The sequence below is a fragment of the Zalophus californianus genome, chromosome 5, assembly GCF_009762305.2.
Source record: "Zalophus californianus isolate mZalCal1 chromosome 5, mZalCal1.pri.v2, whole genome shotgun sequence".
NCBI lineage: Eukaryota > Metazoa > Chordata > Mammalia > Carnivora > Otariidae > Zalophus > Zalophus californianus.
In genome coordinates this window covers 111,050,948-111,078,398 of record NC_045599.1, presented here as the reverse complement: position 1 = coordinate 111,078,398, position 27,451 = coordinate 111,050,948, and the positions used below count along the sequence as shown (strand labels likewise).

Genomic DNA, 27,451 nt, shown 5'->3' with positions numbered 1-27,451 from the left:
TACTTTGAAGGAAAGGAACTAACTCCTGTCATATTTATTTTCTCCCTAGTATGAAAAAATAGTCTATGAAAAATACTGATAGGCCTCTTAGAGGGATACATTTCTTATTTACTGACAGCTTAGGAGAAGAAATAATTTGGATCAGATGACCTTTTATCTTTCTCTCTCTTTCTCTCTCACACACATACTCTGCATCTTTCTATTCACTCCTGTCCTTGGTCACTTTCTAATAGCCTTAGCCAAGAACGGACTCCTGAATGTTTGAAAGGACCAGAGGGTGGCAGAGCTGAGCCATTAATTTTGGCTGCTCTTGAAACTAATCTAGGTAGGTTGTAAGCTAAGGTGAGAAGTTACTGGTATCGTTATCTGTCTACTTAGTTAATATTTCTTAAATCTGACTCCTAGGAAGAGCTGCAGTTTTGGAGGTGGGTGAACTCACCATCTGCTCTATGCCAGTGTCCAGTTCTACCTTCATGCATAAATATTGGTCTAGCCATGTAGAGAGTTTGAAAACCAGTAAACCACTCATTACACCTCAGTCAGTTTTCCCCCTACCATAACATTTGGCATATGTAGTCCCAAAGTGTGATATCCTCTGTGCACAAACTGAAAGGGAAATTAAGAAAGCGTCCTATTTTTTGGAGCAACCTAAAAAATGTTTTTGGCTTAAATTATCTAGTTTGATTTTTTTATAATGATAAAATCCATGAAATTTATTGCTAAATCCTTTCTACATTGTACATTGATGATAATGCCTTCTCTTTGAGCATGCTCCCATTTCTAATTCACAATGGTATTTTTGACTTTATCGTGATGTTCTTTTCCCACCACTGCTCATCTTTGATAAAGTAAAGCAAAAAGAAAAATCTGCAAATGCTCCAAAGAAGGTAGGTCCATGTACATGTGCATATATATATATATGTGCACATCTATCTAGAGGGTTCAGAAATTAAAGTGACATTAAACTTTTCATTGTGTAAACCTCCTTATAGTTCAAGCACAGGGACAGTTAGAGCTGGAAGGGTTAGAGATCTGTACCACTCTCCCCATTGTGTTTGTAGAGGAACTAAAGCTAAATCATTTACCTAACGTTCCCCAGCACATTATAGGTAGGACTAAAATTCAGGTTCTTTTCCACTATAATGTATTCACTCACATTTGTTTTCCATGAGGAATACCAAGTCTGGAATAGTTGGAGCAAAGATTTCAGTGACCTTCCTTCTCTGTGTCTCAAAAAGATGATTCTGTTGTCTGTTAGATACTGTTGACTAGACCTGGCAGCTCCCAGTGGGCCCAAAGTTGAGTATTGGTGGCAGAAGTTCAGGGACCCAGCAGAGGTTGGGCAAATGGCCCAGTGATTTCTCTGTTTTGGAGCAATTCCAGACACCTCACACAAGGAGCCTGGTTTGAAATCTGCAGATGCTGCTGTTTGGAGGCAGAATGTCTTGGAACAACTGGTGTTGTCTTCAGTCCCTGACAGAGGCCTAATGCCTTTGCTGCCAGATCACCTCGATTTCAGACATTCTGAATTTAGTCCGGTAATGAGTAAACTGGAGAAAAGGGCTTCTTTAAATTTTTTTTTTGTTTTATTAAAAAACGATTTTCCCCTTAAAGTGAATAAAGTGCTAGTGAAAGGGGCAAATAGCCTCTCCAGTGACTCACACGCCACTGCGGGATTGAGGATTTCCTCCCTTAAATAAAGTGAATGTCGTGCTAATAGCAGTTCAGAGACTGATACTCGAGTCTTGAACTGGTGGTACTTATTCAGATCCCTGTGTTGCCCTTTTCCTCCTTTAGACACAGTCTGTGGTGCGGAAAAGGATAAAAAGATAGTTGTGGATGAGAGCGCCTCACTCAGGATTCTGGGCTCTATCCCACATCATCCAAGGCTAGAATACAATTTAATTTTCTGGTCTGCACATGCCAAGAGAGGGAAGGCAATGACCTACTGACCTTGACCCTGGATGTTTTTTCATTCAAGCCTCAAATCCTTTTTTGGCTGCACAGTGCATTTTCTTTACCCAAATCACTCTAGATCCTTGTCTTTTGGCTTGGTGTTTTGGGCCTCTAGAGGTATTAGCCATTGTGCCACAGGGAATGGGAGAAATTTCCCTCGGGGAAGGGGCTTGAGGGAAGAGTTAGGGTCCCAGTGTCTCCCTTCTCTTCTCCCCCACACTGGGGATACTCTAAAGACCCATGTGAAACCCCAAGCCTCAGGACAAACCGACTGCCCGCTGTGTCCCACCATCTACCACTACTTTGATCCAAAGCCAAAAAAGTGCAAAGGAAGAATCGTAACCCAGTAGACCGGTCACAAGCTGCAGCAGGGAGCATGCCCCAGACAGCAGTGCCATCATTCAAGCACGGTGCTGTTGGCGGAGAGGACAGAGGCTACTCCTGTCTTTAGCAGTCCCTGCCGCAGACCCTCCATCGGTGAACATCCGTGTCCTTCAGCAGGGTCCCCCACCCCTCACAATTTATTTCCTAATCCCTCTCCTTTTTTCTGGAGTGCCCTGGGCTAACCTGGGGTAGTTCTGGCACTTCAGAGTTAGAAGGAAATATTTGTCTAACTTTCCTAAATGTTAAAGCTAAGCAAAGCACCAAAAAGGAAAACAGAAAAAGATTTATAAAAATATAATGGGTTCATCCCCCCCCATGCTTCCCGCATTATTTGTGGCATATGAAATGTCAAAATATAATGAACAGACTTTCTAAACATTACTATCTCTTCCCACCCGTATATATCTGAGCTGCAGCAGCCTCGTGACTACCCTTTCACCTCTTAAAACTTCACTCTGTAGAGCCATTATAGAATAAATCTACTTCATCCCACCGACCCCACCTTCCCGAATACATACCCATTTGCAGTTCCAAAGAGACTCTCCAAAAAAATAGACATTTGAAAAAAGTGCATCTGTTCATACTCAGTCTATCTGCATATTACTTCTTGAGATTATTCCTTTTTTTTTTTTAACCATAAAAAAGATTGCATATTGGCAAAATGACGGGAAAACCATGGCGGCCATTTCTGGGTGACAGTGGAGGGTAAGTGGGGTGGGTGTTGAAGCACAGAAGCGAGAGGGCTCAGAGAGGGGCAGGTGTGGTCCTTAGCCTTGAGACCTGAGGATTGAGGTGGAGTTGTCTTGATGATCAATCCTTGGGCCTCTGAGATGTCCCATCTCCTTAGCCATTCCCTCTCTTCTCTCCACCTTTCCCCATTGCCACTACCCATGGCCAGGCCGCATAACCCTCTGGAAGCAGAGGTGGGATGGCTTTTTGGCATGTGTCCACCCGGGCTGGTTTGAAGACAGGCATGGCATTTGGAGGGCTGTGATATGGGACACACACCAGAGCAAGCTTTGTGACTGTTTCCACTCTGGGAAAAATTGTCCATCACTTCTGTGGCTTTAAAAATTTAAGCAGTTACTAGGCTGATAGGTTTAGAAACAAATCTTTTGTTCTTGTGGTTTTGCATTAATATTAAGCATGAATATATATCATATATTACATTGCTTTCCTTCTGCTCTGGGGCAGACGGCACTCTCCTTCCAAATAGGAAAACTGCCCAGCCCATGGACTCCCGATTTTTGAAAGCTGTTATTCCCCCACTCCCTCCCCCCACCCCTAACCCTCCCCTTCCTCCCGACCCCTCAGCTCCGATGTTAGAAAAGCCCCTCCCTCCCCCCCCTCCCAGCAGCCCACCCAGGGTTAAATAGTGCCACATTCTAAGATTCATGCATCACTGCATTTTGCTGTTGCACATAGTGCAGAGAAAGAGGGAGTTGTGTATGTGTGCCCCTCCCTCTCTTCTCCTCTTCCTTAGGCTCTCAGATTCCTGTGCTATTCCCACTCTGCCCTCTCCCAGCCTCCCCCATGCCCCTCCGTCCCAGACCCGTCACTGGTTGTGAACATCCTCCCTGCGGACGATCTTGTAGATGATCCAGTAGAACATGTTGAAGATGAGGAAGGCCATGGGGAAGCCAATGCGGGATATTTTGTCGATCTTCTTGGCCCTCTGGATGAAGAGTTTTCGCATCTCCTCCGGGGACTTAGATGGTGCGGGAGGGGGGTTGGTGGTGGTGTTGTTGTTGGCGCCTTTGACCGAGATGCCATCTTTGGCCTGCAGACAGGCTGGGCCCATCCCATAGGCAGAGAAGTTGAAGCGGCCCTCTCCGGCCTCATCCTCCTGGAATAGATTCAGCATGGGGCTCTACTTAAAATAAGACAGGGGCTGGGCACCCTCCCTGCAAGGCACTCCCCTGGGGGCCAGGCCAGGCCCATCTGGTTCTCCCTGCCCCCCTGCCTCTACCATTCCAGGTTTCTTAAGGCTCTTAGGCTGGCTGGGGAGTTACGCCTTATAGAGGGGCGCCACTTGCATGCTGAAACAGACGCAAACCAGGGGATAGGAATGTGGCCTAGAGTCTGCAGACCAAGTCCGGCTCGGTCACTTGCTGGCCATGTGGCCTTAGGCGTCACTTCTCTCTTTGAGTCTCAGGTTTTTTTACTTCATATTTTCCTATAAATGGGGGGAAAGATTGACCCCACTACATCCAAGGGGCCTCTATGACCATCAGAGGTTACAGATGAGCAGACGTTCCGATGCTGTTTTGTTAGAAATCGGGACAATTTGGAGAGATCCCCTGCTTTGTCTCTGTTGCCTTCTTGCCCTTCTCCCCCACCCCGTCCCCCCAGTTGGTGTGTTCTCGGGCATGGGTTTGGGGAGAGAGCAAAGGCTGTGGGCCTCAGCCCTGTTTTACACGCCGCCAGGGAAGCCACAGCTGCTTTCTTCCGCCACGTTCCCACAGCCCTGGCACTTGTGACCTCAGACATAGCTCTGGATTAAGTTACTGTTCAAAGCCCTTCATCGTTTGGCCCCAAATTACTTTTACAGGCCTTTGCCCTTCCCCTTACCTTATGCTTGGCACACCTGCCAGTTTGGCTGCACTTTGCCAGTCCCCCCTGTGCATTTCTCTCACCCTGCCTTACGCTCACTACCAACACGCCTCTGCCCGTATTCTTCTAATGTCTCCCTTTCCTAGCTCGTGGTGATCTTCTCCTGACCTGACTCGTGCAGACACTGTTGTCCACTGTCCTCACATCTAGCTTTGTGACCTTCCCCCGTGAGCTCCGCGCTGGCACCGAGAGGCTCCCATTGTCCTCCCATAGGGAGACAGCCTATCTTCCGCTTGTTCCTGTGTAGGACAGGGCTGACAGAGAACAGGAGACACCGTGTACGAGCCCCTTTCCAGCTCTGTTCCTGCCACCCTTGCTTGGGCCACACCACGGGCTTGTTGTGACAATTTCCAGCCCAGTCTTCCTACTGCCTCCCGGCCGGCCCCCTCAACCCAGCTGAATTGTCATAACACACATCTTATTGGTCATCTTCTGCTTGAACTCTTTAATGGGCTGCCACTGGCTTCAGGATAATTAAGGTCCTTACGTGGTGAACAAGGCCTTAGATGGCCCAGACGCTGCCTTCTCCAGTCTCATCTGTGCTATTCTCTTTCCAGCACTGTATGCACCAATCATCACAAAATATTTACAGATATTCAGACGTGCCATCCTCTTTCTTTTTTAACCGTGGGCTTCTGCTCAGATTGTCCTCTCTTCCAGGAACGTACTCCTAACCTCTGCTTCCAACACCTTCTCTTTCACTGAACTAATGTCTTACTCAGAAGCCTTCCCCAAGGGCAAGAATAGACGAGGTGCCCCTGCTATGTGCTCCATGAGCTCCCTATACATCCCTTTCTGTTGTTTTTTTAAGGCTCTTATCACATTATGTTTCTTTAAAAAAATATATATATATAATCTTTATCTCTTGCAAACCTTTTTTATTTCTATTTTTTAGAGAGCGGGGGTGGGGGAAGGGCAGAGGGAGAGGAAGAGAGAGAATCTTAAGCAGGCTTCACGCCCAGTGCAGAGCCCAATGCAGGGCTTGATCTCAGGACCCTGAGACTGTGACCTGAGCTGAAATCAAGAGACTCTTAACCGGTTGAGCCACCCAGGTGCTCCACATTATGTTTCTTGATTAATGTCTGTTTCTCCCATTAGACTCTAAGCTCCATGCAGGCAGAGTCTTATTCAGGTTCATTGCACCCTCAATACTGAACATACGAACAGGGTTTCTGGACATAAGCTCAAAGCTCAGTAAATATTTGTTGAGTAAGTAAATGTTTACCAGTATATCTTCACTCCTCCTAGCTTCCTTTTTTTTTTTTTTTTTTTTTTTAATGGGGTTGTATTCTTGGCACCAGGAGGATTTGAGACATGAAAAATGCTCAAGAAATCTTTGGCAAATCGTTGAATCTGGTCCAACACCCTCATTGCAGAAAGGGGGAAAGAACATGTGCTTGGCAAATAGATCCCAATAAATATTTGTCTATGAGTAGGGCAACAGTAGAGGGTTTGTGCCAGGTCCAAGGAAAGGAGTTGGGGGCAGCTATCCAAATTACTGGACCCTGTGGCTGGAAGGGGTATGGGTCCAGCTCTGTTGCTGCCCTTGCTGCAGGATGGGGTGCTTGAAAATGTTTTCTCACTGGGCTCTAGTTATGCAAGGGAAGCACCAAATTAATTTTATATACAGCTTTGGGCGAATTATTCTCTGCCTTCCTCATCAATTAAACATGGAAGTGGAAGGAGTGGAGGTGTGGCCTGGAGGCCCCATCTAGTTAGATGATCATCAATTTCACACTGTAGCCGGGAGAAAGGAAATTCCCTAGAAATGACGGAGAGAGGCTTGCTATTCCTGTTCTCCCCAGCAGATGGCAGGAAGTGAAGGCTTGGGGATGGAGCGGTTACAATCTGGTCGTCTCCTTCTCCCAGGGAGGTTGGGAGGATGCCTGCCTAGTCTGGCTCACAGATTTCCTAATAATCTGACTAATGAGGCCGGCCAGGGAATTTGAGGACCAGATGCTTAGTGCCCAACAAATGAGGTAACATGGGAGGATGGTGGGGTTTGAGGAGCCTGGCCAAGATCACAGGCTCTGAGAAACTCAGGCATGGAGCTAGTTCCTTTTCACTCACCATCTGGGGCTGGAAACCCCCTCTCCAAACTTCCTGCTGAAGGGAGGTTTCTGCAGCCCAAGTTTATACCCTGCTGATGTACAAGCCACATCCAGAGGGGCTTACTCCAAAGGAAGCACTGCTTTATGGTGAACCCAATTCTGCATCCTTTTAGTTTCTGACATTTGGGTCAATTTCAGAGCCTTTAGGAACAAGGTCACACTGATTCAGCTACACACAAGGGGCCACACAGGAGAAATGTGAATGAAGAAATGAGCCAGGGCTGACAAAATCTCCAGTCAGAAGGGACTGTGTCAAAGCAGAGAATGCATTCCCTACCTAAGGGCAATTCCAGTGCCCCAGTATCAGGCGGGATGTGAATTCAGTGGGACCAGAGGCTGTGACTTTTTGAGTGAAGATTAAAGTGTGATTTTTAAATGCTGGCACCTTATTCTAGACTTCTAGACACTGCTAGTGAAATTAAAGACAGTTGCATGTTGCATTTGATTTCTGGCTACTGGTTTTTGACCTCTGCCTTGGGATACGTCTTCGTTCTTATTTTGATCTAATAAATCTCAGGGTTGTTTTTATCTGCTTCAGGATGGAAACATTGGTGAACAGATAAGCAACTGATGGTGTATGGTCAGTGGGAGCCATGGGATCTCCAGCACCTACCCTGCTTTTGCCACTAGTGCCTCTGTGGTCCTAGTGACTTGCTCCTCCTTGCGGTTGTCATCGGCATGGAGGAGTGGACAGGATGCCCTCTAAAGGGCTCTTTCAACACGAACATGAGCTGTGAGAGAGCAAGGAGGGAACTGAGCAGGGATATCTGATCAAATCTGATAGTGGCTTTATTTATATTTCACCTGGCCCTAGAGAAAGGTTAGTTTTTCTCTGGTGTGTAAAACTGGTAGGGAGTTGGCAAGGGTGGAGGCAGCCTTTGGAGGTACTGTAGGCCCACCATACTGCACGTCTGCAGGGGGCTCCATTTGCATTTCTTTCTCTGCAAATAGTGCCCCCTGGAGTTGTGCAGTGCACAGTCTAGTGGGCTGATGCTAGTCAAATATGGACATAGTTTCTCCAAATAAGTGTCTTTTCAACAAATGTATTAACCCTCTTTTAGCAGAGGAAAGTGCAAAAAACAGCTAGCCAGTGGGGAAAAAGGAAAAATAATAAATTCCCAAGATTGTTATGTTTGGTCAGTTCCTTGCTTAGATTATTTTAATAGAGGCTAAGTATCCAATGGGCAGTAAGGACTAAAACTAGAAGTCTTTTGAGAAATCCTGTCTGGCTTGCTGCACCTAAGATAGTTTTCTCTTCCAATGCAGATTTAGAAGGATGGTTATACCTGAACTCCCATGGACATCTTCTGTCTTGAAATGTCTGCCTCTTGCCTGTGGTAAACTGCTAGAAGTTAATTGAATTAGATTGCTGATGTTTAAGGAACATTCTGATGGAAATTTGTGCGTGTGTAATCATTTTATTCCCTGGCACTTGTGTGACAGGAACAAAACTTAAAGCTACTTTGTAATCTGATTTAATCCTCACCCCAGTCCCCCACTGTGCCAGTTTAGTCCACTTTACAGATGGAGAAACTGGGCCCAGAAAAAGATGAGTGTGAAGTCACATAGTAAATAGTGATAAAGAGACAGGGTCCTCTGACACAGCACATTGTAGCTGGATAGACAGCTATTTGAAGTAGGTCAGTCTAAAGCTTGGGAGGGAGGGCCTTGGTGTGTGGCAGGGATGTGGCATGGCCTGACAGGTCATAGTGTATGGGTTCTTGTTTGCCCCAATCTGTTGCTGGAAAAACTTCTGGCTAGGCTGTCTGACCGGAAGGGCTCCTCTTTGTTCATGAGTTTATCCCTTTGTCCATCAGTTCAGTAAATGCCAACAGCATGTTCACTGTATGTCAGGCATTGTGTTAGGCATCAGAGACATAGCACTGAGCAAAAGTTGACATGGTCTCCACCCTTATGAAGCTTATAATTCAGTGGAAGAGATAAGCACAAAACAACTGCATCATGAATGTGTGATTATAAATCAAGATGACTGTTCAGAAGGAGGGAAACTGAGTTTTATTAGAGCATGACCTTTGCTAGCTCACACAGCATCCTTGTGCAGATGAGAAAAAATGGCACCCCTCCTTTGTAGACATATGAATTAGAATCCTTCCTCTGGCAGATACTGTCCATGCCAAAGCAGGACCTAGAGAAAAGTGCCTCGTTGGCAAGGGGGCCCATGGAGGATACAGTCTGCATGCCCATACTTGACAGCTTTGCATGAGAACCTCACTACAGGACCTCTACCTTGACCCAGGTATCAGGGAAGATGCCTCAGCTGAGAACCTGAAAATGAGTGCTTGGTTAACACTAAGTAAAGTGCACTGGGAGGGCATTCCAGGAGAGAACAAGACATCTGAAGTCCTGTGTATATGTTGAGCAACAAGGGAAAAAACCAGGGTGGTTGGTGCTCAGAAAGCAAAGGAGAAAGTGAAGATGAGGCTGGAAAGAAAAGTGGGTTCTCTGATCTCCAGGGGGAGAGGTCTTTTGGGGAAATATTTATTGACCAAGGTGTGCAACCAGTTTGTTCCCACAGACAGCACTCTCCCCAATGGCATTTGCTGGTTAGAACACAGCCTCTGAGTTAGCAGAAGGTGGTGACTTTGTATAGATGGTTGGCCAAGTAGTTCTGTATTCACACCCTCATAAAGTGAGAGAATTCACTCTGAGGGAGCATCTTGTGTGATGCTCCTTTCTTGCACGTAGGAAGCAAAGGCCTGGCACCTGGACATTCTACTCAAAGATCTTACCTTTTGTGGTGCAATTCCCTTCTGGAACCAAACCCTTGGAAATAATGCAGCCTTGCTGAAGACACCAATAAACATCTTTCAGCCTGCCAAGCTTCAAGGTCACAGCTCGTTATTATCTTAGCCCCATCAGTGTTTGCTCCATCAGTTCTGCTTCAGGTGTAACCTGATCATTTCTATAGTGTTATGGTTGGAAGAGTAACTCTCTACAGGCCCAACAAGGCATTATTTATGGGAGGGGAAGTTAGGAGTTGTAGGCCTTCAATCCCTATTTTATGTCTGCCTTACCCACTGAGAAGGATGGTCCAGTGAAACAAGTATCACAAGACAAAGCTGCCTGGAACTCTTCTGCTGACCACCAGCTGTCCCTCCTTAGGTAGCGATCCAAAGGCCTACCTTGTGATGTCTTCGCTTCCTCCTGAATCGGAGCAGCTCTTTGTGCTGCCGAGACACAAAGTTGACAGCAGCATACTCAAGCAGGGCTGAGAACACGAAGAGCAGGCACACTGCCATCCAAATGTCAATGGCTTTCACATAGGACACCTGGAGTGGGGGTGGGGAAGAATGCAGGGGCGTGAGGGCAAGGGAGAATTAAATATCTCAATATTTCTGCTCCTCAGTAACTCCCCCATCACTCACTGCTATTCCCTCCTCAGCTGGGATATTAGGAAAGTGCAGAGGAAAACAGAAGAAAAATGCACCAAGAAGACTGTACAAAACATTGGAGAAAATAGAATATGGTACCCAGAAGAGTAGTAAGGAGAGAAGGATGGTGTACCTCTCATGATCGTTGAGTGAAACCAAATGTTGTGTTTAGTCTAAGGGTGATAGGAACAGAAGGGTTTACCTAACATTAGAAGTAAACAGAGAATGTTAGCAAAAGTAGCAGAGTAAGATCTTAAAAAACTCTTCTCCTGTATAAGAGCAATGAGGACAACAGCAAAAATGGTCAGAATCAACTTTCTCAGAAGCTCTGTTAACCAAAGGCTAACAGCAATCTTGAAAGCATTTACTTAAAAAGTCAGCTGAATGCCAGTAAGAGCATCAAAATTTGTGGCATTAAAAAAAAAACCACCAGCTTCATTGAGATAAAATTCATACACCATACAATTCACACACTTAAAGTGTACATTTCAATAGTTTTTAATACATTCAAGATATGTGCAACCATCATCATAGTCAATTTTGGAATGTTTTCACCACCTCCAAAAGAAATCTAGTAACTTTTAGCCATTATTCTTTTTCTTATTCCTGCAATTCCTGTCCGCCCCCACCATCACAAGCAACCATTAATCTACATTCTCTCTCTATAGATTTCCCCATTCTGGGCATTTCCTATGAATGGAATCATACACCCTGTGGCCTTTTATGACTAGCTTCTTTCACTTAGCATAATGTTTTCAAGATTCATCCATGTTGTAGTATATATCTATATTCCATTCTTTTTTTAAAAAGATTTATTTATTTATTTGAGAGAAAGAGAGAGAGTGTCTGCAAGCAGGGGAGGAGCAGAGGGAGAGGGAGAAAATCCCAAGCAGACTCCCCTTTGAGCACAGAGCCTGCTATAGGGCTCGATCCCATGACCCTGAGATCATGATCTGAGCCAAAACCAAGATTTGGATGCTTAACTGACTGAGCCACCCAGGTGCCCCTACATTTCATTCTTTCTTATAGCCAAATAATATTTCTTTGGGGGGAGAGGCAGAGGGAGAAGCAGACTCCCTGCCGAGCAAGGAGCCCGATGCGGGACTCCATCCCAGGACCCTGGGATCATGACCTGAGCCAATGGCAGACACTTAACCATCTGAGCCACCCAGGTGCCCCAAATAATATTTCATTGTAGGGATATACCACATTTTGTTGATCCAGTCATCAGTTGATAGACATTTGGTTGTTTCTACCTTTTGGCTGTTACAAATAATGCTGCTATGACCATCTGTGTACAAGTTTTTATGTGGACTTATGTTTTCATTTCTCTTGGGGCCTTGTGATGTTTTAACTTGCTGAATTCTCGTTCTCCTGTGCTAGCCTTGAAAACCAACAGCCTGCAAGCATAGTGAAAACCAGCATCCAGGCAATCAGTGAATGGGGCAGAACAGAGTTGGAGCTTCTTTAAAGCCCCATTCCCAGAGAACTGTCATTATTTGCTGAAAGACCCCACTCACAAGGAAGGCTGTCTTTATTTGACCTGACTTGGAGCTGGCCTAGTGTGAACAGCCTATTCCCTGGGGGCATCTGTTGAAAATAGTCAGTGGCAACTGTTGAACATCACATCAGCCTGAGGCATTAGGTAAAGTTGAAGCAAACAGTAGGTTGATTAACAAGCTTAAAAGGAAAATCTGGGGGAATGAGATATCCACAGGGGGCTTCAGAAAGCTTTGACATATTTCTGGGAATTGGTGTGCATGCTTAGGCCTGTGTGCTCCTCAGGAAAAGGCCTGAGAAGACCCCTTAGCTCTCAACTCTGGCTAACCTTGACATACTGAGCAAGCTGCAAGTGAAGGGTAAGGCAACACTGTAAACTGCCTGGCTGAGTTGTGTCCTAATACGTCCATAGAGCCCTAGGAAAAGGTTGGGAGATTTCTAGGTTCTATGCATTTAAGCAAATTTCTGTCCAATTTTAGCTAACCACCAGGCTAACTGAGTAGAGACCAGTGATCCCACACAACAAAGAATACAGACCTTACAGAATTAGTTCTGTAGTAACAAGCGTTACTAAACAAACAGCAACAACAAATCTTGAGGAGGGAGAATCTGATTTCCAGAGATGCCACATTACATTATGTAAAACATGTAATTTGCAACCAAAAATTATAAGATATGCAAAAAATAAAGGATGGCCCTGCAATGGACTAAATGTTTGTGTCCCCACCCTCCACTTCATAGATTGAAATCCTAATTCCAATGTAATGGTATTTGGAGGTGGGACTGTTGGGATGTAATTAGATCATAAGAGTGGAGCCCTTGTGAAGGGATTAGTGCCTTTATAAGAAGAGGCGGCTAGCTGGCTAACTCTCTTTCCAGCCTGTGAGGATATAATAATAAGTTGGTGGTTTGCAACTGGAAGAGGGTCCTCGCCAGAACGCTACTATGCTGGCACCTGATCTCAGACTTCAAGCCTCCAGAACTGTGAAAAATAAATTTCTTTTATTTATAAGGCACCCAATCTCTGGTACTTGGTTATACCAACCCAAATTGACTAAGACAGGCCCATACATAGAAAAAAAAAAAAAAAAAAAGGCAGTCCAAAGAAGCTGCCCCTGAGGAAGCCCAGATATTGGGCTTAATAAAGGCTTTATTTTTTTTTCAAATTTTTATTTATTAAATTATTTTATTATTTTTTAAAGATTTTATTTATTTGTCAGAGAGAACACAAGCAGGGGGAGCAGCAGGTAGAGGGAGAAGCATGTTCCCTGCTGAGCAAGGAACCTGATGCAGGACTCGATCCCAGGACCCTGGGATCATGACCTGAGCTGAAGGCAGATGTTTAACCAACTGAGCCATCCAGGTGTCCCTTAATAAAGGCTTTAAATCAGTTATTTTAAATGTGTTCAAGGAACTAACGGAGACCTGTACAAACAATAAAGTATGAGAACAAAGTCTCACCAAACAGAACATAAGATAGAAATGATAAAAAGAGCCAAATAGAAATTCTGGAGTTGAAAAATAACTGAACTGAAGAGTTCACTAGAGTGGATAAATAGCACATTTGAGCAGACAGAAGAAAGAAACAGTGAAGTTGAAGAATCAGTGAACTCGAGGTTATCTTGTCAGAGGAGCAGAATGAAGAAAAATGAACAGAGCCTCAGAGACCTGTGGGTAACCATCAAGTACACTAACATATGTTTAATGAGTGTGCCTGAAGGAAAGGAGAGAAAGAAGCAGAAAGGGTATTTGAAGAAATAATGGCCAAAATTTTCCTGAATTTGTTTTTTTTTTTTTTTTTAAAGATTTTATTTATTTATTTGAGGAACAGAGAATGAGAGACAGCACGAGAGGGAAGAGGGTCAGAGGGAGAAGCAGACTCCCTGCTGAGCAGGGAGCCCGATGTGGGACTCGATCCTGGGACTCCAGGATCATGACCTGAGCCGAAGGCAGTCGCTTAACCAACTGAGCCACCCAGGTGCCCTGAATTTGAAGAAAAACACTAATGTACACATCTAAGAAATTCATGAACCCCAAGCAAAACAAAGGGCTCCACACCTACACACTTCATAATCAAACTGTCAGAAGACAAAGAGAGAATCTTTTTTCTTTAAAGATTTATTATTTATTTGAGAGAGAGAGAATGAGAGATAGAGAGCACGAGAGGGAAGAGGATCAGAGGGAGAAGCAGACTCCCCGCCAAGCAGGGAGCCCGATGCGGGACTCAATCCCGGGACTCCATCCCGGGACTCCAGGATCATGACCTGAGCCGAAGGCAGTCGCTTAACCAACTGAGCCACCCGGGAGCCCCAAAGAGAGAATCTTAAAAGCTGCAAGAGAGAAGCAACTTGTCATGTCCAAGGGATCCTCAGTAAGAATGACAACTGATTTATCATTAGATTATATACTTTTAAATTGGGGGGTGGGTAGAGATTATTAAAGCATAGGGACAGATCTGGTGGGCATATAGAGCTTCATCGTGATTGTGAGGAGCGAGATTTCTCATTAGAATCCAAGCAGTCTAATACAAATGGCTAACAGACACATGAAAAAATGCTCAACATCACTCATTATGAGGGAAATACAAACCAACACCACATTGAGATAGCACCTCACACCAGCCAGAATGGCTAAAATGAACAAGTCAGGAAACGACAGATGTTGGCGAGGATGTGGAGAAAGGGGAACCCTCCTACACTGTTGGTGGGAATGCAAGCTGGTGCAGCCACTCTGGAAAACAGTGTGGAGGTTCCTCAAAAAGTTGAAAATAGAGCTACCCTATGACCCAGCAATTGCATTACTAGGTATTTATCCAAAGGATATAAAAATAGTGATTCGAAGGGGCACCTGCACCCCAATGTTTACAGCAGCATTATCAACAATAGCCAAACTATGGAAAGAGCCCAAATGTCCACCAACTGAAGAATGGCTAAAGAAAATGTGGTATGTATGTGTGTGTGTGTGTATATATATATATATATGTATATGTATATATATATATACACACACGTACACACATATACACACACACAATGGAATATTATGCAGTCATCAAAAAAACACCCTGAAGTCTTGCCATTTGCAATGATGTGGATGGAACTAGAGGGTATTACGTGAAGCAAAATAAGTCAAAGAAAGACAAATACCATATGATTTCACTAATATGTGGAATTTAAGAAACAAAGCAAAGGAACATAGAGGAAGGGAGGGAAAAATAAAATAAGATGAAGAAAAAGTAAGACAGGGAGGCAAACCATAAGAGACTCTTAACTATAGAGAATAGACTGAGGGTTGCTGGCAGGAGGTGGGTGGGGGGTGGGCATTAAGGAGGGCACTTGTGATGAGCAATGGCTGTTATATGTAAGTGATGAATCACTAAATTCTACTCCTGAAATTAATACTATACTATATGTTAACTAACTTGAATTTAAATAAAATCTTGGAAGAAAAAAAAAAAAGAAACCAAGCAGTCTGGAGGGCAGTGGGATGGCCTATATAAATGAGAAGACATCCTGTGTTTATGGGTTGGAAGACTTGATATCATTAAGATGGCAACACTCTCCAAATTCATCCACAGACTCAGTGCATTTTTTTTTTTTTTGATGCAGCAAAGCAAGGTTTATTGAGTGATAGCAAAGTGCTAGTACAAAGCACCCAAGGAGGAGGGGACCCGAAGGGGTTGCTGCAGACTCAGTGCATTTTTAATCTAACTTCCTTTTTTATTGTTGTTGCAGAAATTGACAAATGGGACTTGAAATTCATATTCAGATTCATATGGAAATGCCAGGGACCCAGAATAGCCAAACTAATCTTTAAAAGAACAAAGTTGGAGGACTCACAATTCCCAATTTTAAAACTTACTACAAAGCAATGGTAATCAACAGTATGGTACTGACATAAGGATAAATATATGGATCAGTGGAACAGAACTGAAAGTCCAAAAATAAACCCATACATTTATGGCCAATTGATTTTTGACAAGGATGTAAATTCAATGCAGGGAAAGGATAGTCCTCTCAACCAATGGTGCTGCAGTAAGTGGACATCCACATGCAAAAGAATGATATCCCTCCCTCATACCTATATGCAAAATGCAAAATGGATTAAGGCTTAAATCTAGGGCTAAACTACAAAACTCTTAGGAAAGAACATAGGTATAAATTTTTGTGACTTTGGATTAGGCATTATTTTCTTAAATATCATACCAAAGGCCAAGCAACAAAAGAAAAAATAAATTTTACTTCCACAAAAATAAAAACCTTTGTGTATTAAAGGACACTATCAATAAAGTGAAAAGACAACCCAAAAAATGGGAAGAAATATTTGCAAACCATCTCTTTGATAAGGGATTAAAACCCTCAATGCACAAAGAACTATTACAACTCAACAATAAAAAGAGAAGTACTTTTATTATAAATTGGGCAAAAGATTTGAATAGACGCTTCTCCTAAGAAGATACAGAAATGGCTAATAAGCACATGAAAAGAATGCTCAACGTTACTAATCACTAGAAAATGGAAACGTAAACCATAGTGAGATAGATACTACTTCACATCCACTAAGATGTTTATAATCAAAAAGACATCAGATGATAAGCATTGGTGAGGAAGTGGAGAAATTGGAACCCCGGTGAGATTATGAAGTGGTGTAGCCACTTTGGAAAATAGTTTGGCAGTTCCTCACAAAGTTAAACATACAGTTACCATATGACCCAACAATTCCACTCTTAGGTAAATACCTTTGAGAGTTGAAAACATATGTCCATACAAAAACTTGTACACAGATCTTCATAGCAGCATGATTTATAATAGCCAAAAAGTGGAAATAACCCAAATGTCCCTCAACTGATGAATAGATAAGCAAAATGTGATTGTCCCATACAATGGAAATATTATTCAACCACAAAAGGGAATGAAGTGCTGATACAATGTACAACACAGATGAATCTTGAAAACATTATGCTAAACGAAAGTGCACATATTATATGATTCCATTTATATGAGATGTCCAGAATAAGCAAGGTCACAGAGGTGAAAAGTAGAGTAGGGATTGCCAGAGGCTGGTCAGAGTGGGGAATGAGGAAAGAGTGTTGATGAGTTATGGGGGTTTCTTTTGGGTGATGAAAATGTCCTGGTATTAGACAGTGGTGAGGGTGTGCAACTTCGTGAATATATTACTTGCCACTGAATTTTATGCTTTCAAAAAAGTGAATGGAGAAGAATGTGAGGTTGAGTGTTAATAGCATATGGAGCCAAATACCAAGTCTGGTGTTAACAATGAGTGGAGCAGAACGTTGAGTCTAGTGTAAATCATAAGTGAAAGAGAATGTAGCATCAACTCTTAATAGGCAGATGAGCAAGATGTTGAATCTAACATAAGGAAAAGGAAGCAGATATATCTGCTGTTACAATTGCACAGAGCAGAATGTGTTGTCACATGGTAACAGTAAATGGGGTTTGGTTTCAAGCATTTATAGCGAATCTAGAAGAATGCAAAGTCTAGTGTTAATAGTGCAAAGGGCAAATTACTGAGTTTTGTGTAACAGTGAATAGAGGAGAGAGTGGTGTCTAGTGTTAATGGCAGATGAAGCCGAATGCCATCTCTCACATTAAATGTTAATGGAACATGAAATATCATGAAAACAAAACAAAAAAACGGGGGAGATTGTTCTAGATTAAAAGAGTAGCCATATACAGAGGTGCCTGGGTGGCTCAGTTGGTTAAATGGCTGCCTTCTGCTCAGGTCATGATCCCAGGATCCTGGGATTGAGCCCCACATGGGGCTCCCTGCTTCGTGGGGAGCCTGCTTCTCCCTCTCCCTCTGCAGCTCCCCCTGCTTGTGCTCTCTCTGTCAAATAAATAATCTTAAAAAAATAAAAAAAAAAGTAACCATATACAATATGAATCTTGAGTGGATCCTTGATTGGATCCCTCACCATATTTACTGATGATGTTTTTTGACATTTGGGAAAACCTAAAGTTTCTGTATTAGATGATCTTATGGAATTATTTATAATTCAATAATTACTGATATAAAATTGATATATAATATATAAATATAATTGATATAAATATAATTATTATTGAATTAATGTTAACTTTTTTAGATGTGACAATATCATTGTGGTCCTTATTCCTTATTTAGAGATGGCTTGTCATGATGTCTGTAACCATTAAATGATTCAGCAGAAATTATGTCTATCTACCTACCTACCTACTTACCTACCTACCTACCCACCCACCTATCTATACAGAGAACTAAAGTAAATGTGGCAAGATGATAACAGTTGGAATCCAGGTGAAGGATATTAGACTGATCATTGTATAGTCTTCCAACTTTTCCGTATCAAAACAGAATGTTAAATGAGGCCTTAATTGGAAATGGTACAGAATGTTGTATTTAGCATAAGGCTGAAGGGAGCAGAATATGGAGTCTGGCATTAATGGTAGAGCTGAATGTTGTGTTTGCTGGTGAGTGATTAAAACAGAATGTGACTCAAACAGTAGTGAGCGTAGTAGAACGCAGGGCCTAGCATTAAGAGAGAGGAAAGCGGAATGAGGCATCAAGCATTAATAGTGAAGGCAGCAGAATGTTGTACCTCACGTATGGGTGAATGAAGGAGTATGTGGTGTCTGGCATTAATAGTAAATGAAGCAGAACATTATGTCTAGTGTTAAAAGTGAATTAAGCAGAATGTGAGGTTTGGTGTTAACAGTGAAAGGAACAGAATGTTGCATTTATTGTAAGGGTGACTGGTGGAGAATTAGTGTCTGGTGTCAGTAATGAAGTGGAATGCTGTGTCTGGTGTTCGAAGAATGGAGCAGAATGTTGTGTCTAGCACAGAGTGAATGGAGCAGAATGTGTATCTGGCTTATATAGTGAATGGAGTGAAATGCTGTGTCTAGTGTTAATAGTGAATGGAGCAGAGTATGGTTCAAGAGTGAATAGTGAAAATAGCAGGATGTGGTGTTGAACATTAGAAATGTGAAAGAAGACTGAGGTATGGGCAGAAAAGGATTCACGTATGATGTTTGGGATGAGGCTGCAATCTTACAAAGGACCTACTTGCAAGGTTGGCCCTTGGTTGACAGCTGGGAACTTGGATTTTGGGAATGTTCCCACTTTCCCTAACTGATAAGGATGGCTCACTGTGCCTAGACTGCCCGTACCAACAATATGGATTGTGCTGAATGTCTGCTTTCCTTCTGGGAGTCCGGAGTTTTGCTATGTGCCAGGCAGAGGGGGCCTATGTGACCAGCACCCAATAAAAATCATCCATACTGAATGTTAATGAACCTCAAAACAATGTCTCTATCTCCCTGGGCAGAAACATCCCACACATGTGACTGCCTTTTTATTTTTAGGGTAAGAATGTGCTCTCTGTGGTCCCTCATGGCGGGGAGAAAACAAGGAAGCCTGCAGATGGTTTCCTACAGACCCTGCCTGTGTCTTTTTACTTTATCACCTAGCTGTGTATTCTTTTTTAAAATTTTTATTTATTTTTTTTATTTTTAGAGATTTTTGTTTTTATTTTTTTCAAGGATTTATTCATTATATATAGAGAGTGAGTGCTCGAGCAGGGGGAGGAGCAGAGGGAGAGGGAGAGGGGAAGCAGACTCTATGCTGAGCGTGAAGCCTGATGTGGGGCTCCCTCCCATGACCCTGAGATCATGACCTGAGTGAAACCAAGAGTCCCACGCTCAACGGACTGTGCCGTCTTGGAGACCCCCACCACAAAGCATCTACTGTTAATGGTAAAAGGAGCAGGATGTTGTATTTAGCACTAAAAGTGAATGGAGGAGGAGGTGGAGTTGAGTGTGAATAGTAAGTGAAGCAGGATGTATGTGGAATGTTGGTAGAGAATGGAGCAAAACGTGGGGTTTGGCAACTGTATACAACATAGTGTTCAGTCTGGAGGAGAGGTTTGATGCATCAGAATGCTGGATCCTGCCAAGTGCAGCAGGTGAAGACAGAGTGACTAATTCCTTGTGCTCCCTTTATCTCAGGCAGGGTAGGGAGATGAGTGTCCTTCTTTGTCCAGGTGTTCTGTGCTCTTGGGCAGTAGGACTTACCTTGGGCAGGGATGCTCGGGAGCCAGAGCTCTGGGTGGTCATGGTGAGCACAGTGGTGATGCCCAGGCCCACACGGGCTGGTGCGGCATCCATGTTGATCCAGAAGGAAATCCATGAGAGGATGACAATGAGTAGGCTGGGAATGTACATCTGGATCAGATAGTAGCCCATCTGTCGCTCCAGGTGGAACCGGGCCTCAATGCAGGTGAATTTACCTGTAAGAAGTTAGAGTGAGAAGGCAAAGTAGCCTGGTGGGTAGGACCATGACTCTGAGGTCAGAACAACCTCAGCTGGAGTCCTGGCTCAGCCTCACACTAGCTCTGTCCTCGGTCAAGCGATTGGATCTCTCCGTGTCTCAGTTTCCTCGTCTGCGGAAAATTGGGGATGATGATGATGATGATGAAGATGATACCTACCTCATGTGGTTACCTGCACGGTTACTGTGAGTATAAAATGAGATGATGCCTATAAAGAACTTCTCACAGTCGTCACATCATTTATGCTCAGGGATGTCAGTTGCCATCATCCTCATCAGCCCTGTTTTGTTGCTAAGAGTGGGCCTTAATGGATCAGTTATCTTCCCCAAACATGACTTGATCCTGTTACTTCCTCTTATAAAAACTTTCTTTCCTTCCTTCTCTCCTCATACCAGAAAGTCCCCATTATCTACAGGGAAAAGTTCAAACTTTTCAGTCTGCTCTTCATAGTCATGCTCTAGCCTGTTTTTCCATCCCACTTCCCTTCTTTCTTCACCCTAATCATGAGCCCCTCCACTCTATCCCTTGCCTTGAGCATGTCCTGCACTTTGACCTTTCTGAGCTTTGGCTCCTGCTAATCCCTCTGCCTGGGATGCTGGGACTCTTCCCCACAACCAGCCCCCTGCAGCGCGGTTACTAGGGGAGTTCCTAGAGCTCCCTGGACTGGTTGCCCCGTGTGGGCAGGGCCTCGTCAGCCTCTCCCCCTCGCATCCACAAGGCCTAGCACAGAACTCAGCTCTCACTGAAGTGGGAATAGTGAAGAGCAAATGAGATCATGAATGAGAAAACACTGTGTGAACAGTTTCGGGCTGTGGTACGTGAGTCAGTGTGACTATGTGATCCGTGGGAAGTCACTGCTCTCATGGCTGCTAAGGGGAGTCCCATCACCTCTCTGTGTCTCAGTGTGCCCAGGGATCAGGAGAGTATCTCTGGAGGTTCTGAAGCATCTCGGAGGTGACCCAGGAAGGGGCAGCTGTCCTCAAAAGACCAGAGCCCAGGCTGCCTGCCCTTGCCCTGGGCCTTCTACTTGCAGCAGAGCACCCAGTGATTTCTCTCAACCCCCCTGCTTCACCTCCTCCCCTCCCTGGCCCCTGTCAGCAGCCTCTTTCATGCCTCCACTCTCCTCAGCTGGGCTCAGCAGCAGCCTCCTGTCCAGCCCTCCAACTGGTGTACTGACTGACTGCCTTTCTTCTGCTGTGCCTCCGTGAGCTCCTTCCCAGCCTGTGTCAGGGCAGGCGAGGCCAGTCTTGGTCTGACCCCAGTTCATTCCTGCATCCCATCTTCCTACAAAGGCTGTGCTATGCCTGGGAGACAGAGAGCTGAGCAGAACAGCCGTGGCTTCTTCCCCCTCTTGCAGCTCGCAGTCTAGGGGGACCCTTTCCAACTGCACTGTTTATGAACCTTAGTGCCACCTCTCAGCTTCCTCCTGCTGGGGTCTGACGAGCGCACTCTGTGTACTGTGTCCTGTCAGAAATGCCAGTTCCCCTGTGACCGACACTGCTAGATGTCCTAAAAGCAGCTCCTCCCTTCCACTTTGGGAATAGGATTCATTTTGACCTGGGCATGCTGCTACCTGGAATGAAGACTGTGTCTCCCACCTACCTTGCAATGAGCTATGGCCTGAGCTTCACTTATGTGCCCCAGGACATCCGGGAAGAAAGTATCAGAGTTTCAAAGACTATGCTCTTAACCACTAGGTAGTAAAGAACTGTGTCCATTATGGGCACCTCATAAGATCTGTTGGATCAAAGGCTGAATGAATGTTTGGACCTACCTGTGTTGTAATGCTTTGTGCAGTATCTCAAGTCCTTCTCCTCTTTCAGGATAAACTGGGGTAGAGTTAGTCCATCTGCCACCTGCACAGCTCCCTGCTCCTGCCACTCGAAGATCAGGTCATTCATGGTATATCCAACTGGGATGGGGGATCAGAAGAAGGAGCGGTCACCACCCAGAAGCACTTATTTGAGGCATGTCAGAGTTGGTTTGGGTTAGAGACTGAGAGGCATCAGGTACTAGAGGGAACGCATGAGACCCATGTTGCCTCACCACGACCCCCTCCTGACTCCCTTTCCACCCTCTCCCCACCTCCCCTGCAACCAAGGAGGTTAAAACTGGTTTTATTGTTTATATCAAGCCCCTGCCTTCTACCTCCCTTCCTGCCCCTACATTGGCTTGTCCTTTCGCCTCCACCTCTTACCCCCGTGGTCCTAGTCAGTTCACGTCTGCTGTTTGGCCTGCGTACCATCCTTGCAAGCTCCCTGCTCTGCTCACAGCAGCTTTTCCTCTGGGGAATGACTCTACAGAATACTGTTGTGGGACTATCAGCTGGGGGCCGAGGTGTTAATGACTCAACTAGACCAGTCAGATGCTCTGTCCCAGGACTTGACTCTTGAGTCAAGTGACAGAAGTTTCAGGAGTTGGCTGGTGCCAATTCCCTTCAGATGTGGTGCTCCACCCAAATCCTCTGCCCTCGTTCCTGTACTTTCAGCTTCTCTTTTAAGTCCGTGAGGAAGCCCTATGTCCTTCCCTTGAATGCCACCTTTTAAATTAGATTGGTTTCTGTTTGCAGTCAAAGTCAGCACCCTCCTCCAGTAGGTTCACTTGTGACCTCCTACATAAAGCCCCCTCCAGTGCCCCCTCTCAATCCCAGTCAGAAGGAAGCACTCTCTCTGCCGGGAGTCACAGCATTCAGACTTCCAACAACACACTTACCACCTGCTGCCCTGTGTTAGAGTTATTTGTGCAGCTAGCTGTCTGTCTCCCCAGCTGCAGGGAGCGTCCCCGGGAGTTCAGGGACCGTGGCTTATTCAAGCTCTTTCTCCTCTGTTCCTGGAGAGCATATTCACAAGGGACATGGAACAGTGCCTCTTGGGAGAATACCGCCGGCTCCAAAGCCGGGCCTCAGCCAGCCAGTAAGGGGGTTAGATTTCTAATGCATTTTCTAAAGCAAAGACCCCCATCTGGTATTTTGGGCAAAGTCATCTCGTGGGGTCCAGCAGTTAGGAGCAGCTGTATGGGAATTTCTGCAGGTCCCATGGGTAAAGGGGAGTCTGGTTCTTTCTAAAGCCCTCATGCAGGGCACTCACAGCTTTCCAGTTGCATGATACACGTCTGGACATCCATGGGGAAATTCTTCAAGTCCATGGGGCAGGCCAGTGTTAGGGTGATTCTGAGAAGAGAAGGGAGTTGAATGATGCTAGAGCCACAGACCAGGGAAGCTGTACCTCCATTCTAGTTATTACCAGAAAATCAGTTATCTTGGATAGGTCAAGGAGGTCAGGGAACTAGTGTTTATTGAAATAATATACGTATATTTCTACATTCCAGATACGGAAATAGAGGCTCAGAGAGATATAGTAGGTTGCCTAAAGTCATACAGTCGGTGGAACTTCTGGGTTTCTGTGGAGTCTGTCTGGCTTCTAGACATCTGCTTTCAGCAAGTGAAAGGAAGGCCTGGAGGCCAGGTACTGCCCCTGATCCTTACTCTTCTGCAGAGGCTGAATTCCAAGTTGAGCAGCCCCAGGCCTCAGGCATCCAGGTGCACTTGCAGTAGGGGCTCCAAGTGGTTCTTTGCTGCCTCCCTTCATACACTGGACTCATCAAACATTTTAAAGAGGCCCTGGGTGTCCAAACAGAGCTAGCTCACACCTGTGGGCTCGTCCTGGGGTCAGTTGGGAAGTGGTGGGTGCCCCAGGCTTCTGGGAGAGCTGTGTATTTTGGTTTGTTCCACTCTTGCTGAGGCTGAGCCTTAGAACCAGAGGGAGTCCCCCAACAGAAGTAAAGTCCACAGTTCAGGCTAGGATGCAAGGCTTCAGCTTCAAAGGCTGTGCCCACATCGGAGCACCTGCTGCAGAGAATAGAGAAGAAAGGCTCTCAGAGCCCAAAAAGGCTTAGATCATCAGACCAACTCCCTCATTTGACAGTTGAGAAAACTGAGGTGCAGAGAAGGACTGGTCAGGACTCCTGCAAGGTCACACAATGCGTGATAGCTCAAAGGCAGGATTTAGAACTGTTTCCTGGCCATTGGATTCTGAGTTCATGTGTTTATTTTCTGACATTGCTCTCCTGGAAAGTGCCTCATTGGTGGTGGTCTAGGGACACTTGGCTGCTGGCACCTTACTGCACATGGTGAGCACACGGCCCTGTATCAACCTCCTCCCTCCAGCTTACACCCACTGCTCTGGGTTTGGGCCCCATTTAAGCACAAGGTATAAGCAAGCAGGGGGAAAAGGGAAGGGAAGGGGAGGGGGAAAGTGAAGAGAAAGTGAACAGAGTTGAATTTCTGAAGATAAAAGCTCCAAAGTAGGGCAGCTGTCACACTAGGTTAATTTTCTGAAGTTGAATGACCTTGGGAACATCACTTTCTGCTGATTTGTCCTTCTGTCATGCTGCATGGGGCTTAGCTTTGTAGAGATACCAAACCAGCCTGGCAGCAGCAAAATCCAGGCAGAGTAACCTCTCCTGCCCCAACCATCAGGGCACCTGTGGTCATCCTGAGCCCCCCACCCTTCCATCTGGATGTGCACTGGCAGGATGGGCTCCAGGGTGAGGAAGGCCACGTCCACCTCTGGCTCCACCCAGCCATCCCCTCCTCGGTGCCTCCTTTCCCTGCTGAGGTTCTTAAGTCCCCTCTCCCACCTGGCCTGCTCGCAGGAGTCACCCTGAGTCCAGTCACATCTGAAGGTTAGGATGGTTGCAGCCTCGCCTATGGGCCTGGACATTTAAAGCTCATCTCCTAATGGAAACAGAAAGATTTATTCCCCGAAGAACTGGAGGGGGAGGAGGAGTCATTTAGGGCCAGTGTCCCCTTGAAGCTCTTTGAAATAAACACATACTCATTCATTCATCAAATGAGCGCCTCTTGAATGCTGGGCACTGTTCTGCTAGGCTCTGAGTGGTCATCGGATGCACACCAACAGATTGGAATCGGGGCTGTGCTACTGGGTGACTGTGGGAACTTTGGCAAGTCACTTAAATTTTCAGATCTTCACTTGTCTGATGTGCAAAATGGGCGTAATAGAAACTCTTTCATGGAATTGTTAGGAGGATTACAAATAATATATGTAAAATACCCAGCCTAGTCAGTAAATTCTCAGTGAATGCTACATGTGTAAGAATCTAGCATGGACATTGGTCATTTTCTCCATGACTTGGGGGAGGGAATGGGGAATTACATGGGAAGAGTTGGCAGGAGACTCTGAAAGTTTGCCCCTAACCAGTATCTGCAGGATACCTCCCAGCTGAGAAGGGGGTCCCAGCTTCATAGACTCAGTGCAAGGTATGGAGGATGGAAGGGGTTCATAGAAGGGAGGGAGCAGCCCTGGCTTGTACCTGTGAGTAGCCTGGCAGGCCCATTTTTGTTGAAGTTGCTATCACTTTTCAGGCTTTGTGCCTTTGCTCCTACTAATTTTTTTTAAAATTGTGATAAGAACATTTAACATGAGATCTAGCCTTTTAACAAATGTTTACGGGTACAATATAGTATTGTTAACTCTAGGCACAATGTTGAACAGCAGCTGTCTAGAACTTATTCATCTTGAGTAACTGAACACCCCTGCTACTGAGCACTGTCTTTGAATACTCTTTTCCCTTCTTGTTTTATTGAAATGCTGGGTAAGCTTAGGGGCCTAACCTTAACCCCTCTGTCTCTAAAATGCTTCCTCAGTTCCCCCGGTTATAACGAACCACTCACCCCTAGGACTTCACCCAGTATGTTATTCTTACTCCCTGAGTGTAATTTACAGAGCTGGCTCTGCACATTGTGCAAAGATGTGGGGTTGCCCAGGCCTGTGCACCCGTGGTTGGCCCACCTCTTAGCGTCTGCCCCCAGGAGGCCATGGGACCAGGTGCATCCTGAGGAGGATGGCAGGGGTGAACCTGTGTGGAGCTCACCTGATGCTGTAGAGGACATTTCCATTCCGGGAGATCCTCAGCAGTTTGTTGTCGGTGGTGATCTCGTGGAAGTGGGCCCCCTTCTCATTGGCGAAGAACAGGTCAGGCTTCCAGATGGAATCCAACATGGATGGGTCCAGGTCCAGAGAGTCATCCGGGTATTCATTGTAGGCCAGCCGGGGGTCATTCCACTGCTGCCTCAGGAAGATGTTGACCCTATAGTCCTACAGCCAGGAGATAAGGAGGTGGAGTCAGGGTCAGGCCCCGGATGTCCGCTCTTGGAGGGCCCGGATGCTTTCGTTCAGTGCTCCCCAAAGTCCCTTTTGGAGAGTTAATGAGGGTGGTTGCAGCTTATGTGGGTGAGACATAAAGTCTGTGCCTCAGGGAAAAAGTCAGGGGAGTCATCCCTGAAAATCCTCTCCATGCCCTATGAAGTATATTCAGCTCTGAACTGAGATTATTTAAATGGTACTCTTTTGAAAAAATTTAAAAATAAAGTTCCACCTGATAATAATAAACACCTGTTTTCATCCTGTTGACATTGTGTCACGTTTGCTTCACGTTTTCGACTAGAGAAATAGCACATCTCAGATAAAGTTGAAGTCCCCCTTTTATTATGGAGGCTGTCAGGGCAGTAATTCTCATGCACAGTGAAGTTTGAGAATCACTCTTCCAGGTAGATTGATGGAGCAAAAGGAGAGGCTGAAAGCTGCTGCCTGAGCATTCAAACTGTTCTGCTTGAAGAAAACAATTAGTTCCCAAGCAGTGAAGGAAGGATGGGTGAATTCTGCGGTGCTCCTCCTGGTTCTAAAGTACATACCACTCTGTTTCAATCCCAACCTTCTGCAACCTTCTATCACACATGTTGATTTATTTGTTTGGGGAGGATTTCCTTTTTAATTTTTTTTTCCTAATGTAAACTCTACACCCAACGTGGGGCTTGAGCTCATGCCCTCAAGATCAAGAGTCACATGCTCTATTGACTGACCAGCCAGGCGCCCCTGGGAGGATTAATAGACATTGTGGAGCCACATCTTACTGGGTTCTAAACTCAGTGCTAAGTCTAATGCTTCTCAGATGGGACTGCAGTGTAGTTATTCTGCTGGAAAAAAAAGTCATGATCAAACCAATTAGGGAAATGTTGGACTAAATCAAATGCAACTGATTTTTTTATTGTGGGACTTCTTGGAGACCGTAATATGCTAATTATTTGTATGTATCTCCAAGAGGGGAATAGAATATATATTTCCCCGATTTATTTTGAGTACAGAACG

General features: G+C 45.1%; 1 protein-coding gene across 2 annotated transcripts in view; it reads right to left on the bottom strand.

The window, feature by feature from the left end:
• Positions 1 to 3,893: 3,893 nt before the first annotated feature.
• The window catches only part of GLRA1 (glycine receptor alpha 1), a 78,388-nt gene continuing 54,830 nt past the window's right edge, over positions 3,894 to 27,451 (bottom strand). The window contains exons 4-9 of one of the 2 annotated variants that reach the window (XM_027606407.1): positions 26,178 to 26,401; positions 23,372 to 23,454; positions 22,060 to 22,197; positions 20,029 to 20,243; positions 10,208 to 10,354; positions 3,894 to 4,210 (exon numbers count right to left, since the gene is read on the bottom strand). In XM_027606407.1, coding sequence (XP_027462208.1) covers positions 3,896 to 4,210; positions 10,208 to 10,354; positions 20,029 to 20,243; positions 22,060 to 22,197; positions 23,372 to 23,454; positions 26,178 to 26,401 — 1,122 coding nt within the window. In that variant the 3' untranslated portion in view covers positions 3,894 to 3,895. The remainder of the gene's footprint in view (positions 4,211 to 10,207; positions 10,355 to 20,028; positions 20,244 to 22,059; positions 22,198 to 23,371; positions 23,455 to 26,177; positions 26,402 to 27,451) is intronic. The other variant, XM_027606408.1, reaches the window with a different exon arrangement.